The following is a 21,024-nucleotide window of genomic DNA, read 5'->3' as shown; positions in this document are numbered from 1 at the left end:
AGGAAGCAGGAAGAATGAGGGGCGGGGCAATGTGACCAATCACAGCCCAGACAATGCGGGTCAGGGGGAGAGCCGTGCGGGGAGGCGTGCCCACAGCTGGTCGGCCTGTCACATCCGCAGGGCAGGTAATGCACACACCGGACAATAGTAAATAGTCAGTAGCCAGTACAGAAGGACGGAGAATGCGCTGATTTCTGATTTAACCCTTGCATGTGCCCGAGGTGACACATCGCTGGTCGCCATGTTTCCCGGGTGGTAGCAAGTTCAATGAATGCTGGGCTCTCTGCAGTGCACTGAATGTGATCACCGTGTATGTGTACAAGCTTCCGTGACGTCATTGTTTACAATGGTTCATTAGTCACATGGGCTGTGTGCGTGTTCTGTGTATGAGAAAAGTTGTTTGATGTACAGCAGACATAGGAATACTAATTATGATGAGGCCCGTACAAAGTCCGATCACAGCTTTGAGGGTTGGGGGATTATAAATTATGCAGTTTATTCGGATTTACCTCACTTACTTGGTGAAAGATCCTAATAGTATATATCCCACTGCACTCCAGACCAAAATCCCCAAATCTTTCATCTTAAAGAGACCCTGTCACCAACGTTTAAAGCAGAACTCCAGGATAAGGAAGTATTGTCTAAATACAAGAGTTCTGTGTCTTCTTCCTTCAATCTTGGTGTCTTGTCTTTGTGTATTTATCCTAGATGTGTGTAGTGAAACTTTGCTTAAGTGTTACTGCTTCCTGTAATAAAGACCAGTCACTGCTGTCCTCTCTCCTTGTGCAGGGTGACTGGTCTTGTCTCCGCCCCCTCCTGTAGTTTTCTGAAGGCAGACTATAGTGGGTGGGCCTGCTCCCACAGCTCTGCTATCCTGCTGCTACTTTAACAAGATACTATCTGAGTTTGTAAAGGCATTTGGGGCTCAAAGGGGATTTTATATCCTTTGCAGCTATTGAGGAATATGTTTAAATGAAAATTTGAAGATGCCCATAGTCCGTTTGAGTCAGTTTTGCAGCCATACTCTTCCCCACCCCCACAGAAGACAGGTGGAGAGGCCTACCAGATTTTATTTAAATATATTTTTGAGGAATTTATTTAAATAAGAACTTGAAGATGCAAATAATAAGTTTTGCAGTCATACACCCTCCCCCCCACCTGGTAGTAGGTGGAGAGGTCTACCTGATTGTATATATACGGATTGGATAGTTTAGGTTAGGGATGCACCGATACCACTTTTTTAAGACCGAGTATGAGTACCGATACTTTTGATCAAGTACTTGTAGATACCAATTACCGATACTTTTTCTTAAAGGGACAGGTCACATTTTTTCTAAAGCAATACAGAGTAATGCTTTTAGGTCACTTTCTTAATATTATGATTCATGAGATGACGAGGGAGCATGACGCCGGGTGCTGCATCATTACACGGCGCCCGGCTTCCGGATTTGCTAGCTTCCTGACCAATCGGGAAGCCGGGCAGCGCGTCATTGCACGCTACCCGGCTTCCTGTTTGGCCGGGAAGTCGGCTCCATGTTCTCTCATCACAAGTGACGAGAGAGCATGGAGCCGTTTCCTGGCCAATCAGGAAACCGGGCAGCGTGTAATGATGCGCTGCCCAGCTTCCTGATACAGGAAGTCCCTTTGACCCCCTGTCCAACTTTAGCATCTAAGACATATCCAAGACCTAAACTTTTTTTTATATTTAAATATGTTTCTTTCCTCTTTTGAAATCCCTATTTATTTAGAAGGGCATTCTTCTGCTACCATCTTGTAGCATGGCATCATTGCTATAACTACAACATATGTAGACTATTCTATTATTAGTCGTGGCATACTGGAGCAATCTGTCTATTTATTTTATTGTAATGAATGTAAACCAGTATTGTGCTACCTCTGAATAATCTGTATGGTATTTTAGACAATGTATAAATTATAGTATACATTCATGTTTCCCTCTTGATTGCTCATATGGTTAAATCATAAAAATAAATTATTAATATCTTCAGGAGACTGCAAGCGAAGAGTGAAGCAGATTTTTTTCATACACTGATGGCACCATACGGAAGATGATAGCTGTGACTAATCCAGCCGCAGACCTTTGTCAAAAGTAAGATATGAGCATACTTCACATTAAACTTGTACACTGTACTCTACATCGTTACTCTACTTACTCTACATCACTTCCTGTTCATTTATGATTGTGGTCATAGTATCTGTTTACTATCTCTTCGATTTATGAATGAACAGCAAGCCTCTGTACTGAGTGCTTCCTGTTCATTCAGGACTGGGGCTGCAGAAAAAGAGATTGAGGACTCAATCTCTTTTTTTTATTTCAAAAGGGAAATATCAAAGTCCGTTAAGACCTCTGATATTTCCCCAAAGACCCTGACAGTAAAGTAAAATAAAATTAAATAATTTAAAATAAATAAAAAAAAAGTAAAAAAAAAAAAAAAGCCGTCCTCCCTCCAATTAGAAACAAACGCTAAAAAAGGTGGGGAAAAAAAAGTAATTTTCGGCCTGACAAATTCTGGTGCGGGAGGTGCATTGCTGTGCCATTCATCTCAATGCTGCCACTAACATCTGAATCCAGTAAGTGGCAGACTCAGGGATTATAATATCTTAAAATGCAGATACCTAAATCAGAACACTCTATTGGTTAAAGTATCACGAATAGAATGATCAATGGTAATGATAATAAATCAACCCCCATGCAATATACAGTACTTGTTTCCTGAAGGTGAACTGTTTCCCATGTGCCACTCTACAAGTTCCATATAATATTACCACAACCCTTGCATAATACTACTATGCCACTAGACGCTACCATTATTATGGCTATGCCAGTAGACACTACCATTATTATGGCTACACTAGTAGAAGCTACCATTACTATGGCTATGCCAGTAGACACTACCATTAATATGACTATGCCAGTAGACGCTACCATTATTATGGCTACACTAGTAGAAGCTACCATTACTATGGCTATGCCAGTAGACACTACCATTAATATGACTATGCCAGTAGACCCTACCATTAATATGGCTATGCCAGTAGAAGTTACCATTAATATGGCCATGTCAGTAGATGCTAAAATTAACACTACCAATAATATGACTATGTCAGTAGACGCTACCATTATTATGGCTATGTCAGTAGACACTACCATTAATATGGCACTACCATCTAATTTATGCCAGTAGACGCTACCATTAATGTGGCTATGCCAGTAGACACTACCATTAATGTGGCTATGCCGTCAGATGCTACCGTTAATGTGGCTATGCTAGTAGATACTTCCATTAATATGGCTGTGCCAGTAGACGCTACCGGTAATATGGCTATGCCAGTAGACGCTACCATTAATATGGCTATGCCAGTAGATGCTAATATGGCTATGCGAGTAGACACTACCATTAATATGGCTATGCTAGTAGCACCTACCATTAATGTTGCTTTGCCAGCAGACGCTTCCATTATAATGGCTATGCCAGCAGACGCTACCATTAATGTGGCTATACCAGCAGACACTACCATTGTTATGGCTAGTTCACAACACGTAAACACTTTGAACAATGCATTCCTCCACCATTAATGTGGCTATGCCAGTAGACACTACCATTAATGTGGCTATGCCAGCAGGCGCTACCGTTAATATGGCTATGCCAGTAGATACTTCCATTAATATGGCTATGCCAGTAGACGCTACCGGTAATATGGCTATGCCAGCAGACGCTACCATTAATATGGCTATGCCAGTAGACACTAATATGGCTATGCCAGTAGACACTACCATTAATATGGCTATGCTAGTAGACGCTACCATTTATGTTGCTTTGCCAGCAGACGCTACAATTATAATGGCTATGCCAGCAGACGCTACCATTAATGTGGCTATACCAGCAGACACTACCATTGATATGGCCAGTTCACAACACGTAAACACTTTGAACAATGCATTCCTCTCATGCACAGTTCCTAATGAATGCCAATAATGAGGAAAAACTCCTTGCGTCTATGCTGTGCTGCATACCAACCCACAATTACTTGCCCATTTTACTTGGCAAAATATTTTGTATAATAAGGGATTTGGGATCACATGCGGGAAAGCAATGTGAATGGAGCCTAGTCCTGGAATGTGGTGTTTCTGTGCGAAGACTCAATGCCAGTTCACCCAGTAATAAAGATAGACATTTATAATATTTGTATTTTAGTATAAAACATTAAGAATATTCTTGAAAAATTCTTCTGGTTGTTTTGTATATTGGAAATAATTAGCAATTGTGTTTCTGTGACAATTTATCTCTGCTTATCAGAACTTTTGAAAGTCGGTGCGTAAATTCTTCAGCCATAGCAGCTGCATCTACAGTGCAGAAATAGAAATGTCACACTCTTAAAAAGAGAAAGGTTATCTAGGCATAGTACAGCAAGCCATTTACAAAAACAAAGTCCTGTACGTCACCAGAGACAGATTGCAAGTTTTCTAATTTCAATGTTCTATTTCAATTCAGTTTAGTCTTATACTTTGTGCCAGGGCATAATTTAATAAATAACCCTTTATGATGCTAAATACAAAGGCATAGGCATCTTTGAAATGTTGGTAAAAAAAAGTAATGTCAAACTTTGCATTTGTATTATGGAATTGAATTGTGAACTCTTGATATATAATTACAGGGAGAATACACATACAAATTCCCTTCCTAGTACAACCAGGGAGAACGGACTGCTGGAACCATTGACCACTCCGGTAGGTTGTTATAACTGCATATATGTCCCTTTGATACCACCAAAGAGTAAAGCTGGCCATACATTAATTGCTCAGCTCTTAATGTATGTCTGTAATGCAATCAGTACTTTTTTAACAGCGAACTGCTACAACAAGAAGGACTTGTGTGAGAGAACCAGGGTCTGACATTCCAATGTTCAGCACAGGGTTTTTCACCCTTCTTGCAGCACTTAGCTGGTAAAAAAAGGAAAGAAAGAACCATATTTATTACTGTATATGCAGTCTGACTGCATTACAGTAAGACATTAAGAGGGTTCAGTTGGGATTTAACTGTCCTGCTACTAGTCACTTCTATTTTGGCTTGATCTATAGAAACAGAGATTTCTTTCTGAGAATCTTCATATTTTTTTTCTATATCAAAGGTATAGAAAGTGAACCCGTGCCCAGATCATGCACACTAAAGTAATTAAATATTCTATTCAAGCAGTAAAAGCACTTTAAAGCAAGCCCTGATTTACCTCTTTATCTATAAGTATTGTGAAGCAATCCAATTGTAAAATTCACAACACAGGCATTGAAATCTTAGCTCTTTCCATATTACTTTCTATGAGAACAGATTTATGGCAGCCTGTCACCCCTCTTTTGTAAACAACCAAGAGGTGTTCCTAAGCTGTTAGAAACCGAAACCTGAAAAGGCTTTTTTTTGTGATGTTTGAGGCTCACCTCTCTTTTACTGCTTGTTAAGAATATGCAAATAGTGAAAAGATAACCTAAGCCAAACCTTTTTCTGGTTTTAGTTCTCTGGGGTCATAGGAGTATATTTATGAATGTCCTTCTGTGACCCAAACTCACCATATAGCGGGCTACTGCCCACTAAATGCTGACAGTTCAGAGTTACACTGCAGCCAAGAAAGATCCAACAATATTGTTGGGATCCACCCCGCTGCCTGATTAACAGCTGGCTCTGCCTCTCTAAAGCCAGAGCCAGCTGTCACCACCTTCTCCCCTTTCTGTCCCTCGAGTGAGCACTGAAAGAACAGAGAGGAGGGCAGGAGGGAAAAAGACCATGATCTGAGCAATTAGTGGTTTGTGATTGCTTAATTATCAATCTATAGAGCCGACGTGTGATAGCTGCTATGTCACACACCAGCTCTAAGTATTGTGAAGAGTATATTTCCTCCCAATACTTCTCCTTTAAATGGCCATAGTCTGGACACAGGTACAAATAAAAAATTGATATAATGCTGACTGTGGTACTTACCCTGCTCTCTTCTGCCATCTTTTGAATTACAAAAGCTTAATATGAGAATAATTGACTATTTCACAGTAAGTACTGCTTTGTAATTAGAAAATAATTAGAAAAAGTATGCAAATAATATGCATTTCTAAATGTTTTGATGTTTCCGAGTTGGGAAAAAGAATGCACACAAAAAGTAATCACAGTCCGGTTTGGATTTGTCCTTTATTAGACAACATAATTGTGTTCACAGATTAGTCCAATTAATAGTATATTAACAAAGAGGAATCAAATGGCACTTTAATGTCACTATATGTCCTACTGTAAATTGTAAAGATGTGAAATCTGATGGTTATTTATTATTATAACTTTTTGCACTGCACAATTAAAGGTAGATGCCAGCAAAAAATTAAAATAACATCTTGGCCTGCATACAGCATACCAAGCACAGCTTACATACATAGTTTTTCACCTAGACATTCTATTTTCTTATGCCCATAACTTGGTGATCTGAGAACCCCTGCTTGGCATTCAGGAGTGAGATTCCTAAACACACTCCTTGCTGTATCTCACATACTGAAAGCCTCTTGTTAAAACAAATACAAATACTAAGGTTTCTCACAGCCACCAATCAGAGAATTCAGAGAAACATGCATCAGAGAAATGTGCTTGGTGACACTAAGAGGTTCATTTATATAAGTTGTGCCTAGCTGCTGTTCGCATGACACTATTGTCCCTAGATGGTGCTAACAAGTATAAGAAATTCCTATACTCGTCAGCATCATCTAGGTGCGCTATTGCTCTGTATGAACCCCTAGGTAGACTTCCAGAGACACCAGAAGGTGCTCACTTTGCATTGCACATTATTAAAATAATGGTAAACTGGGTGAAATTTCTGATTTTTAGCAATATTGCAACCTTTACTGGATAGCATTAGTAGTAGTTGCTTTTATGTGTTGCCTGGAATTGCTTCTTAAAATACCTTATTATTTCTTACTAAGGCTTTAATGTGTTTTTTTCTAAACAAAAAAAGTTAAAAATAACTTATCAATATAAAAGGCAAAGAAGACTCGGAAACAGTCAGAAAACCTTTCGAGAAGAAATTCTTCCAGACGAAGCAGGGACACTCACATATCTGACGGGGGTACACCTGAAGCCGTGACACTGTTTGAAGTTGTGAGCATTGGTAAAAGAGCAATACAGGTAAGTTCTCTTTAGTAGTTGTGTGTCTCATTCTTTTTTTCAACTACATCTCAAACATTCTCTTTAGTATTCACTAGATCACACCTGAAATTACCCATTTCCATCAACAGTGTATGTTCTATAACCAATAACTTGGGCTTCAAACACAGCCTCACAGATATATCTAAGGAGAATGTTTGAGATGTTTTCATCTAATAGAATACCTGGCCTCTTCTGAACGCTTTTCATTCTCTTGTTTCCTGCTTGGATTTGAGGGTTGTCTTGCTCTCTACCCCATTTCTTTTGGTCCCTCTCCGTCCGCGCCCATGATTGAGCGATTGTCAGTGGTGGATACCGCCATCTCTATAGACTATCAAAGACAGTAGGCTATTCCTGAAGAAGCGGATCTCTGTGAAACGCGTTGACATTTGTTTTCCTCCCACTGGACTACAATAAAACTAGGAAGCGGCTACATCCTATTGTCTTTTTTAGGCAATCTTTGTTTAAAACCATGCATTTTTAATAGGGCTGGTAATGATTAAAAATTTCCTGTTCGATTAATCGAATTTTTTTTAAATCGATTAATCGATTAATTTCGATTAAATATAACGCACATACAGATCCAATGTTGATGTCTGTGACGTCACTGGACTCCTCCCCCTTCCCTTCGTTACCCGACAGCCACTTGGGGAAGGGGGAGGAGTCCGGTGACGTCGATGTCAGTGACATCACCGGATCTCCGACGGAAGACCCGGAAGCCGGCGGAGAGGTGAGTACTGATCAAAATAATTTTGATCGATCAAAAAAATTAACGATTACTCGAGGGATTAATCATTAATTTCCGCAGCCCTAATTTTTAAATATGTTTATAAATAAAAATGTGTTATACTTTATATAAACACAAAGTATGTTTTTGTGATCCTTGGAGTACATTAAAAGTCCAAACCGTCCTTCCTTTTTTCTATGATACAAATGATCAGGATGTGGTACTCCTCCTTTATGCATACCTCACTGTATGAAAATACCTACCCATCTATCCAAAACTAAAAAAAAAAAGTTTTGGCTTCAGTTTTACTTGAATATTAACTAACTAACTAACTAACTTGTGCTTTAGTTTCACTGATCTTTTCAGTAAGTTCCAGAACTAATTTACAAGCACCGTTTGGTGCTGTAGATAGAAAATGCATGCATTTTTTAATACCTTCTTAGATATCTACATATATTTATAAAGCTGCACATGGTCATGTAAATGTTTTGTTCCCCTTCAGTCTGTTGTAGATGATTGGATTGAAGCTTACCAAGAGGACAGGGATGCAGCTTTACTTGACCTTATTAACTTCTATATACAGTGTTCAGGATGCCAAGGTAATTTACTTACTATCCAATGTGTGGCTTTGTATAATGTATTCATAAATTAGGAAAGGATTTTATTTATTTCATATCAGAAATTTTGTTTTCTGGAGCATTAATATTTAACATTGACTCTCACAACTGATTTTGTTTCATTAATATGTGCAAGTAATGCTTGAATAGGAAAATTCAAAGATTGGAATTTATCAAAACTGGAGCAGACAGAATTTGGAGCAGCTGTGCACGGCAACCAATCAGCTTCTATCTTCAGTTTGTTCAGTTAAGATTTGAAAATGACAGAGAGAGGCTGATTGGTTGCCAAGCACAGCTGATCCAGATTTTGTCTGCTCCAGTTTAAAAAACAAATTCCCTATGGTGACTTAAAAGTGTATTTCCACCTTTTCAGTCACATTTGAGAAAACCCCTCAATATGTATGTAATGTGTATTTATTCATGCAGCATACAGAAAAAGAATGTGAAAAAAACATATTTCTTACCGTTTAGATGCTTTTTTGCAGCAGGCAAAAAGGTTGATTCCAGGTTTTCTCACCCTCACAGTGATCTGTGCTTATGGAAAGACTTGAGACGGAAATTTGAGGATTGTGTTTCCCTCTTTAACTTTATTACCATACAACGGAGAAGTCCCTCACCCCTCATCCCCTCCTAATATTACAAAGGAGGGGAAGCCAAGTAGAAATTTTAACCCTTAAGAAGCTAAGAAACCCTAACCCAAGTAAAAGCAAGTTAAACTGCAAGAAGCATTTTTTTTAAATATCTTTAGCGAATGTGTATTTTTTAGCTATGTGTATTTCCACTTTTGCAGCAAAATTGGGATAACGGCTATTTTATAATTGTTACATGTTCCCATTCACATAGCATAACTTAAGAAACAAAAATTCAAAAATTGCTTCTTACATATTCCGGAAGAAACTGAATTTGCCTCTGGAAGTCAAGGGGGGTGGGGAGGATAAGGTTTAAGTTAATTAACCCTGTCTGTACTGTGCTGGGCAGATCTCCTCATCAGTTGCAAATAGATATGCACACTGTCCTAACAAAGGGTTAAAGATCTAGAAGCATTGTATGTTAATGAGAGCAAGTTCAGTGTGCCCCTAGTCTGTCTATGGGGACAGACAGATTTTTCTGTCACTTTGAAATTGTGTAGTGGATTGTGCAGTGTGTCCAAAGGCCTCCTCTATAGAGGAACCTAATAAGTAAGCAATATATCTTTTAAAATTATTTTTCGGTATGCTGTTGAAATGGGAGCACATAACAAAATATGGGGTTTTCTCAAATTTAACTGCAAAAGTGGAAATACACTTTAAGCTCAATTCACAAAGCCTAAATGTCTCTTCTTTTTTTATTTCTACCCAGGAGTGGTCACAGCAGAATTGTTTCAAAATCCAAAAAACAGAGAAATTATGCAGAAACTCACTGAGGAGTTTGATGAGGTAGTATTGTCATTGTGTTTTTACAGTTTATGATATACAGTATCTAATATATATCTATCACGAAGGAAACCTGGATTAGAAATAACCCCTATGCAGTGTAGAAGACACCCTATGGTGCCTTCACTTACCTTTCCCGTTTCTGTCTATAGCCCATGAAAAGTTGCAATACAGGGGATGGCACAATTTTCTTCTCAATTTCAAATAAATGAAAATTAAAATAAAGAAATCAAACACAGATCAAACACAGTAGAACCGAAGGGCTGCTGTACGGGCTATTCACTATAGCCCGTACAGCTCCCGAACTTGGCCGAGCGGCTCAGTCGAGCCGAACGCATAGACCTCGGCTTGGCTGAGCCGCGCTGAAAGCCGAAGCTGGCCGTGCGGCCGGCCGACAGCCTGCTTCTGACAGCTGGGCGGAGCCAGCCGTGATCTTACAGCTGTCGCCGGCCACTTGCAGAGAGATCAGCGTCCCTGGTTACCAGCTAACCAGGGACACTGATCTCCAGGCAGCCTAACTCTCCCGGGCGCTCCGGGAGTCTCCCGCTGCCGGCCGCCAAGGAGAGAAACACAGCTGTGTCTTTTTTATTTTTATTCTGACACGGAGTCGAGTCAGAATAGAAAAAAAAAAGAAAAAAATTTTGGCCATAGGAATGCATTGCTAGATTCCTATTGGCTATTTCAGTTTGCAATAGCAAACTAGCATTGCACGCGCCCTCTGCTGCAGTTCTCCATCAGGTTCACCACTACTGATTGACAGCAGCAGAGGGCAGGTACAATAGCTAGTTTGCCATTGGCTATTGCAAATTGAAATAGCCAATAGGAATCTAGCAATGCATTCCTATGGCCAACATTTTTTTCTTTTTTTTGTCTATTCTGACTCGACTCCGTGTCAGAATAAAGAAAAAAAAAGAAAAAGCAGTGTTTCTCTCCTTGGCGGCCGGGAGAGTTTTTCTTTTTTTTTTAACGGCAGCAGAACCGCCGGACAATAGAAAACAGTTGGGAGGAGCTAGCTGTCATTGCTAGCTCCGCACAATCGTTTTCTATTTTTTTTTTCTACTTTTTAAACTATTTGTTTTCTACTTTTTAAACTATTTTTCTGTTCTGCTCGGTACCACAGAGGGACCAAGCAGAACAGCTGAGCCGAATGCCACTCAGCAGCATTTGGCTATTCACTCACTGCTGTTCGGAATCTATAAGAATAGACCGAACAGCAGCGAGTAGCCTTCCGGAGGTTCAGCTTAGCCAATCCAGATGTTGGATCAGCTGAGTCGAACTCCTTCTGCACTTCGGGTCGGTCGAACATGCTGAGCATGTTCGGCCGACCCGAAGCCACCCGATGTACGGCTCATTTCAGCCGATATACGGCTGAAATCAGCCGTACCAGCCTGAAGTGAATAGCCGAACAGCGTTCGGCTCACTTCGCTTTAGGTTGGTCATTCACTCGGCTGCCCATGGCAGCTTAGTGTATAGACCCCTAAGTTTTAGTTCCTTTTACTGTTGTACTTTAAGAACTGATGCTCCTTAAGGATCTGGATCATGAGACCCTTTAATCTTTTGGGATTTCATTTAAATGTCTGTCTTGTTTCCGCAGGAAACAGGTTTGCAGTTTAAGAAGTTCATGGCATTTCCTTGGATTCTAACCATTACCTGGCCAGTAAATATGGTAAATTAATTTGTGTAAAATGTATGAAGCATCTATTAGTCATATTGAGCACTCACACTCACATACACACAATGCCACAGTACATTGACAAAGTCAGAAACATGGCTTACTTATATTAGTTTTATACTTTTTAAAATGTATTTATTATGGTCAGGACTAAAAAAATAAATGTTCTAAAATTTTTTTTTTCTAATTTCCCCCTTCTTGGCATTGTCTCCAACAGCTGCTAATAAAAACATGTTAGCTGAGATTTATATATCACATTAACATCTGCACACAGAACTAAATGAGTCAATAGGGTTGATTTACTGAAGGCTAAAAGGCTGTTGATGTCTATTATTTGATCGTTTGCAAGCAAAACTACTTTTCAAAAAATTTTTCTTGGACGTGATAGTGTATTCTTTGCAAAATGCATTTTAAACACATTCACTAAGCTCTGGGAAAATTCCCTTGCACAGTGAACAACCTATTTGCCTTTAGTAAATCAACCTCAGTAGGTTAGCAACCAGTAGGTTAGATGACCAGTGAAAGGTCTTCAAGAAAAATACAGCAAGTCCAGTTGCCTTGACTTATTCTTTACAGCTAGACGAAAATGAACAATTAACCCTTGCAATGCGGAGGGTAGCACATGTGATAGTAAACATTATGTAATTTCATCCCTTGACTACACCTTTGTCTATTACAGGACAATGAAGATTACCCTTTCATCAGACATGGATCATACTGGAAGAAATTTAGATCTAACTTCTGTGAATTTACATCAGTTTTGGTCCAGCAGTGTCAGTACAGTGTGTTATATGACGGTTATCTGTTCAACACCCTCATATCACTACTCCTTGGATTGACAGATTCCTGTGTTAGAGCATTCCGGCACACCAGTACATTGTCAGGTGGGTGCTCGCTGCATTGCTTTCTCAGCTTCTTATCTGCACGTTAAGGTTTGTTGAACAGCTAGCTTTAGTTGTGTAGCTGCTTAGAAAATCTGTATTGGTAAAGCTAGGCTTAGTTATTAGTATATGTGTGTGTGGTAATTGTTGATTATGTATTGTGGAAACAGTTAGACTGTCAGGGACATATCACTTAGATCAGGACTGTTCCTCTCCTAAGTAGCCAAGGAAGTAGGTGATAATTTATGGAAATCAAAGAGTAAAAAAAAAGTTTAGAGCTGTAACAGCAGCTTTTTCTAACTGGAGAAATCATTACACTCAAGATGTTTCCTCCTGTGCCCTGACATCCATTGCTCCTCTTCAGTCTGCACTTAGATGAAACAGTGAGGGATATAAAGTTGTTTGAAGAAGGCCCATGTATACTGTCAAATACTGAGGTTGTCAGATCCCTTATCATAGTAATAAAGATATGAAAAAAATAAAATAAAACAAAACCATACACATAAACATACACACAATCAGCATATATAGATGTCCATTAAACAACAATAACATTTAATAAAATAATTTGAAAACATTTAAACACACACACACCTACCCACACACCTAGCATGTACAGATATACATTAATTCCCTATTAGGTTATCCTTGGACGCATTAGAGGCTCAAGAATTCATTTAGAGCATTATTTTAAAAAAGTACTAAATGGTGAATGTAGCAAAGGTTTTGTATGCAAATGGACTATTTTCTGTTTTGTGTCTCCTTTGTTTTGTCATAGTCCAACAAGTATCCATAATTTTAACATTTAGATTGGTTTATTTATTTAACATTATATATTTACATTGGCAAATAAAGAATGTTTCCCTCTTCTTTGAAACTTATCAGCAAGCTCTGAGAATGTACATTGTTTTTTCATATATGTGTAGGTTTTTTTTTTTTTCATTTACATTTTTTTTTCCCACTCAAGTAAATATGAAATACTTCACTGTTACTTTGTAGTGATCTAGCTTCATTTTCTTGTATCTCACTTCAGCTGTTAAATTGCTGACTGCACTGATAAAAGTTATTCTAAATCTGGACATTAGTAAAGATAATTCCGAGAGGCTGTACATGGTGGAGAAGAAACGTGTGTCATTGAAGAGGACCAACTCAACACTTGAACAACTGGACAAGAAAAGAAAAAAGGTAGGCTACCATGTGACCTAGTTCTTTACTTTATTTCTTTGTGTGTATGTGCTTATATAAATTGCTTGTGATTTCTGTTTTTTATTCTTGGAGGAGCAGTTCCTTTCTTCCTTCGTTTTCATCAACTCCCTTTCTATGCTTTTCCTTCTCCATTCTCTCTTTTTTTCTCTTTCTTCTAAGCATTTTTGTTTCCTCTTTTTTTTTTAGTTGCAACAAAAACATCAAGAAGTCGAAGACATGATGGATGCACTATTTAAAGGAACTATTTTGCAGCGGTATAGGTAAGTGAGCAGTATACATTTTTAAGTTGGTAGATATATATATATATTTTTTAAACGTATTTATGTGGGATATGGGACAGTTACAGTTATGGAAATGTATACATTGAAAATGGAGTAATTACAGGCTAGAATCTTTTAGAGATCTGCTTTGCAAAGGCCTAGGAAAAGCAAATGGTCGCTCACTGTTTGTTTTATGGTGATTGCCCTAGCAATGACCAATGTCCCCAAACACAGAAACTTGCACTTTATTAAATGTATAGCTAAGACTACTTCTGTTTTTCTCCTTGTTGTCCTGAGTCACAGACACTTCTGATGATGGCACATATACTAGTGTGCATCATTCTTTGATTCTGGCTCTGTTATTGTCCAAATCATTTTATTATTTTGTATGAAGCCATGATATTATTCTAAATAGGAATTTTTTTTAAAGCTATAATATTCTTTCTTTTAATGGGCAATTCAGTACGTTCCTGGTTTTTTAAATTACCATTTGAATTTAATTTATAACTTATTTTGACAACACGTTTAATCAGTATTTATAAATTGGTTCAGTTTTGATCAACTGTCATGATAGCTTGGTATGTTTGCTTTTAAATAGGGCTGTGCAAATTAACGATTAATTTCTCAATTAATCGTTAATCTTTTTGATCGATTAAATTTTTTAAAAAACTTTCTGCACAAGCGCCAGCCAAGGCATTGGCCTATACACATACAGCACAGCAATGAAGTAATAAAATGAACTAGGATCACACTAATCCAGCACGTTATTATTCTGAGTTGCCCCACTCAAGCGGCGGCCATATTGAGTGGGGCACGCGAGATTAATAATGTGCTGGATTAGTGTGATCCTAGTTCATTTTATTACTTGATTGCTGTGCTGTATGTGTATAGGACAATGTAGTTGGATCTGTATGTGCGTTATAATTAATCGATTAAAAAAAAATTCCATTAATCGAACACGAAAATTTTAATCAGTAACAGCCCTACTTTTACACTTTGATTTAAAATAAAAAAGGCAATAAATGATTGACTGAATGTTTTCTTGTCAATTTAGAGACGTAGTTCCAGATATTAGGGCAATGTGCATAGAAGAACTTGGAATATGGATGAAAATGTACCCTCCAACCTATCTGAATGATAGTTATTTGAAGTATGTTGGCTGGCTGCTGTATGATAAGGTACGGGCCAAAAGTGTCAAGCTGGTATTGGTAAAACGTAAATATAATTTTCAGCGTTGGAGTAATTTCAGCAGGTCGCAGTACAGACACACAACAATTTCACACTAGGACTGACTTGAGTTGCCAGATTTGTTTTTTTAGAGAATTATTTTGATCCAAAAGCGAAATACAAGATTTGAGTAGATTTATTTCCTGATTCTTCAAGCTGCAATAACACTTAAAGCAGAACTCCAACAAAAGTACTGTGTCACATCCCGCTGCCTTGAAAAAAGTAAGGCAATGCGGTGGTGTGAATGGACACCATCTGTGACAAGGCAAATTGCCGTGACTTGCGTTGGTGCTGCGGTGGAAACAACGGCCAGCGCATCTCCAACGCAGACGGTGTGAATGGTCCCTTAATTTGGGGATTTCCCCCGCAGTACTTTTTTATGCTGCTACATGTCATCAACTTCTCTTTCTCTGAGCCCAGGTTCTCTTGGACCTGCCCCAGCCTGTGACAGGAAAGTGGAAGGAGCAGATGAACTGTGATGTGGTTCTCTCTCGTCAGTCTGCTTTGATTTCCTACAAGCATGCTTGAACCAGCAGCATAAACTGATTGGCTCCTTGTGCTGCTTCTTCCTTTCACACTGCGGCCCTGCTATACAAGGACTGCACAAGGCTGATACCGTTTCAAATTCAGGTAACTTTACTGCTTGCAATTAAGTATATAAAAAAAAGTATAAGAGCTGCATTCATTTGTGTCAGAGTTCAGCTTTAGGGCACCCTAAAAGGCAATTAAGGCATCCTAAAGAGGCATATTTCTGAGACAGGGAGAGGTAAGAGCAGCACAAAGAGACAGTTATGTGACAGTGATCATGTGCTAAAATGGAGCAAGCTGATAGCAGGAGAGGACATAGTGACAATGAAATAAGCTCTTCAGTTTGCTGCTTCTCCTTCAGTGTCCAATCACAGGCTGGGAGAGGGACAAGACCTGTAAGTGTTACTTGGAGAAGAACCAGGTCTTCTGCCATTTCAGACAGGGCTTTACTGTGTGGAAGTGCTGTATAAATGTCAGAATTACATGGACAGAAATAAAAACCCTTTGGCAAGTAGAACAGCTCCCATATATGTTTTTTTTTATCTGTTTGCTAAATACACAGCTTTACCATTGCAGCTTGCTGAATCAAGGCCATTATTGTGTGCTCATGTTTGACTTCCATACAACTATGGTCTTGGTCAGCGGTGATAGCATCAGTGAATATAGATACATTTTATGATGGATTTTATATTTTTTTTTTCTTTTTACATGCATTATACTAGAGATGGGCAACTTTTGCATTTATGGGTAACGGATTAGAGTTTGCATAGCACGCTGTTCATGTAAAAAAGCAAGTAAGAGGCTATACCTTTTTGATGTGCAGTTATCCTGGCTTGCCATGTCACATGATGGCTTCAAGTTTATTTGTGCTGTATCATATCAGATATTTCCTCTTTTTATTTTCATGGTTACATTTAGATCCCCGATGTACGCTTGAAAAGTCTTATTGCTCTGCAGGCACTTTATTGTCATCAAGATCTTGTTTCCAAAATGGATCTTTTCACTACAAGGTTTAAGGTAAGTCCTTTATATCATATTTAAATCCGTATACAACGTATATTCTAACGTTGTTTAGACTAGAGAAGGATTACAATGTCTGTGCTGTTTATGTCCCCGCTCTTTATGTCCCCATTGAAGAGATTCACTGTCATTTTAGTATTGGTGATAGTCATCAGTGGAGCACAAAGTGAAGGGAAATGTAAAAGTTTACAGCTGTCGCCAGCACAGGAGAAGAATGAAAATCTACTAAATGGGACATCTGTTTTTGTAAGATGGAACATGCCTCCCTTTGGGGACATTGCGCCTCACTTTCTGCTGTGTATCCAGAAAAGAAAGTGAGGGACAATGTCCTCTGCAATGAAGATACAGAGAGCTGAAAAAACATACAGAGGTTGTTTTGGCTGTCATTCCACAATGTAAACATGGAAATTAAAAAAAATACTGCAAAAGATACTTTGATTTCTGTAAGTGACTTTGCTGGGGAGATTTCTTCTCATTTTTTTTTATTTGTGACCAGGACAGGAAATGAGGGGAAAGAGGATCAGTGGGACATGAAGGCACAGACAGCAGCAGAACCTCATAGAGGTTCTCAATCTTCCCAACTCTACTAAAACCAAGCATGCTTGATGCTGTCTCAGTCTGCATTTAAGAGAATTCCCATCGCATCCTGTACCTCTGACCCCCTGTTACTTGTACAGGAAGTGAGGAGAAATCCCAGTAAGGTCCCAGCAGTGAAAAGCGGATAAGGGTTCATCTCTTCAAGGTGCAGGCAAACGTCATGTTTTCAGTTTTTTTCTTAATTTACCTTGTTTTTACACAAAGGGAAACAGTACCAGTGCGTACAAGTAAAGCAGGAAGAACCATTTTCGGTAGGGATGCATCGATACCGTTTTTTCAGTATCGAGTACGAGTACCGATGCTTTGCTTTCGGTATTTACCGATACCAAGTAGCAATACCGGTGCTTCCGCTGGTATGTGGCAGGCTTCAGGAAGCCAAGCGGTGGGTAATGACATGCCGCCCGGCTTCCTAATTGCCTGGGAAGACGGCTCCATTTTGTTTGCCTGGCTTGATTGTGATTGGCCGGGAAACCGGGTTCCCAGCCAATCAGCATTGAGCCGGCTTCCCGGCCAATCAGGAAGCCGGCCATTACTCGCCGCCCAGCTTCCTGATCGCACGGGAAGCTAGCTCCATGTTCCCCTATAGCACTGCCGGTCAGGGGAAATCTTCCTCTGACAGGAAGTTCCGTAATCGTGGAAGGTATTGAGGCATTTGGGCGAGTACGAGTATTTACCCAAATTCTCGGTATCGGCACCGATACCAATTCGAGTATAGGTGCATCCCTAATTTTCGGTTTCCCATTACCTTATACTTCCTAATGTTAAGCAGTGTCACTACTGAAAGACACCTTGCTTGTTCTCTACTACACCTTATTAAATGTTAGTATGCTGGGATTTATCCCCTTAATGACACAGCTTCAGAAAATGTTTTTTTGTCCTGGGGAGCGGAGCAATTTTGCCATGTGTTTGTTTAACCATAATTTCCATCTTTCTCATTCATTCCACCTACACATATTATATACCGTTTTTTAAATGACAAAATTGGTTTTAATTTGACGTGACACATGCATATATAAAATATATATATATTTTTTTTTAACTAACAAAGTAATTAATAATAAATGCTTTTATTTATCCTGATTTATTTTGGGAGTTATAGGTCACAAAATACAAAGAGTGAAATACAATTTTAGTTTGGAACAATTTTAGAATGTGGTATGTTTGTCTCCTGTCTTTAATAGCCTCCTTAGCACTATATTTTCTTATTTGTTTATTAAATGTATTATTTTTTTATTTTTAACTTTCTTAAAACTTTTCTCCTTTTTTTTTACATTTTAAAAAATGTTAATACTAACATGAATGTATTAAATGATCTGTATGTAGCCCTGTACTATGGATCATTTAACCCATTCATGTTAGCAGAGGATCATTGTAAATGTATTGTTGCAGGCACTCTATATGTACATGTCATATATACTACATATAGAGTGCACTGAACAATAGATTTACAATTATCCTCTGCTAATATGAATGGGTTAAATGATCCGTAGTACATGATATGTAGCCCTGTACCCCCTTTTCCACTTACAGAGCTAGGTTATTTTTCTTTTAAATAAATATTAATGTAATTTTATTGGTATCTATCTACCAGTAGCTTCCTCATTTCCCACCCTCGGCTTATATTCGGGTCAATACTTTTTCCCAGTTTTTTTGGCTAAAATTAGGTACCTCGGCTTATATTCGGGACGGCTTATACTCGAGTATATACGGTATCTCTGAGGAGAATAGAATATTCTCCTCAGAGATACTTTGTATGAGTTTGTAACAACACAGTCTGGCGCTGCGGCTGCGATTACTTATCGATGTGATCACTGGGCTGGGACCACCTAATATGCTGTTGAGGGACCCAGCAACAGTATTAAATCAAGGAGTGCTGGTGTATTCATTGTTCACAAGGAGTCTGTGTGTATGTTTGTCTCCTAGGATCGCATTGTATCAATGACTTTGGATAAAGATCAGGAGGTGTCTGTTCAAGCGATGAGGCTACTTGTTCACATGTTAAAGTAAGTATTTTATTTGCTGTATATGTTTTGCATTTGTGTGTTTTTAGTACAACGGTTTGTTCATGATAACCCTTTCATATCTGATATTTGTTAGTGCCTGTTTTTTTTTTTTTTTTAAGTCTGCGGTGCGTGCATCCAAAAATAAACCCCTGTGAACAAAAAAAAGTGAATAGTGAAATCACTACACATAGTGCACAAGTGTGCTATGGTCCTCCTCTGATGAGGAAGGGCCTTGAATTCCTGAACCCCCCCGGGGCGCAAGGCTCCTGACAGGGGCAAGGACGACTTAGGTCCACCTACCTAACGCCGGCGGACACATCTCCTCAGGGACCTGCCGAAACAGGTCCCTTGAATACTAGGGATGCACAGATACTTTTCGAGTACCAGTGCAGATACTTGGCATTTTCATGAGAATTACCAGGGTTGCAGCGGTTGCAGCTGGGACCGGGCTCTGGCACTCCACCACTGTCTTGAAATCATTAGTTTGTATTGTTTTAGAAAAACTGTCACATGACAATAAACAAAAATGTATCAGTACTAGTACTTGTAAGTACTCAGCAAGTACCAGTACTCGTACTCGTAAAACTGGTATCTGTGCATCACTTTATTTATATTTATAAAAACAAAATCATACATAAAACAGAGATGTACAAATCCCAGGAGCTCCGTGTGCTCCTTACAAATAGCAACTGCCTCCTAACTTTTGAATTTTTCTCTAGTGTAGTCTTGGAGCTCAAAAGTATCGGTACATGTACTTGTACTTGTACCGAGTACTGTACTTGATACCAGTGCATCCCTATCGAATACTAGGTCGGGGCTCCCCCGAAGCGAGACTGTTCATTTGTTAGTGCCTGTGTTATACATGCAGAAAGGACAGCTTCCTCAAAACATGAACTGTGCAAGGCTCTTTTCTTTACCTAAGGTTCGAGTTGAGCACTAAAATGAGGTCATTGTTGCATTTGTAATAGCATCTGTAAGAATTCATCAGCATACCAGAAACGGTGAATCAAAGTTCATAATCAGGGTAAATTATTTGTGGACTTTTCAGCGTTTTCCTTAGTGACAGATTGTCACCTGCCTAGTATTATGTTTACGAGGAAAGACATGTCAGGTTGGTGATTGCATTGCTGCTTTTTTCTCCCTTTTAAATACTGGATCAGTCAGAAACACCCAAAGATGTATTCTGATCCACACACTGTTTTATGCATTGAAATAATGTATTCTTAGTTTAAAAAAACAAACATCAGATATTGGATTTAATTTAAAATATGTAGTCACAAGAACAATGGTGGTAATGTCCCTTGCAGCCAAGCAGAATATAGGTTTTATTAGTCTGATGTTTTTGTATACTGGATGTAGTTGCCAGTTATGATGACCACATATTTTCCAATCCTGATTTGTGCTAGATGGCAGGATATATTTTTTAGCCTGTGGGTGGCTCTAATAATGTGTCGTTTATAGACACTACAAAGTACAGTGACACATAGGGGTCTATTTATAAACTATCTGCAGGGCCCTTTCGCCTTGAGAATATCTGCGAACGTTCCTTCTGTCTGGATATATGCCAAAACAAACCTTCTTTAACCTCTTGCCGTCCGCCCGTAGTAAAAAAACGGACGGACCGCACTGCAGCATCTGCAATTTTTGGACGGACGGCAATTTTTTTCTGCTCGCGCGCGCCCCCTAG

General features: G+C 39.0%; 1 protein-coding gene across 1 annotated transcript; it reads left to right on the top strand.

Moving 5' to 3' along the window:
• LOC108801212 (cohesin subunit SA-1-like) lies at positions 1 to 19,337 on the top strand (the record flags this gene model as incomplete). The annotated part of the gene is made up of 13 exons (XM_018573147.1): positions 1 to 125; positions 2,010 to 2,110; positions 4,678 to 4,750; positions 7,026 to 7,169; positions 8,417 to 8,513; positions 9,870 to 9,946; positions 11,538 to 11,609; positions 12,295 to 12,499; positions 13,530 to 13,681; positions 13,889 to 13,962; positions 15,017 to 15,140; positions 16,636 to 16,734; positions 19,258 to 19,337. Coding segments are annotated over exons 2-13 (1,238 nt in total), but the record flags the coding sequence as incomplete, so codon positions are not given.
• Between the last annotated feature and the right edge of the window lie 1,687 nt (positions 19,338 to 21,024).

Source organism: Nanorana parkeri, unplaced genomic scaffold (genome assembly GCF_000935625.1).
Source record: "Nanorana parkeri isolate BGI_ZX_2015 unplaced genomic scaffold, ASM93562v1 scaffold2253, whole genome shotgun sequence".
In the NCBI taxonomy this organism is placed as follows: domain Eukaryota; kingdom Metazoa; phylum Chordata; class Amphibia; order Anura; family Dicroglossidae; genus Nanorana; species Nanorana parkeri.
The sequence above is the reverse complement of the archived record's forward strand: the minus strand, read 5'-3'. Positions and strand labels throughout refer to the sequence as shown.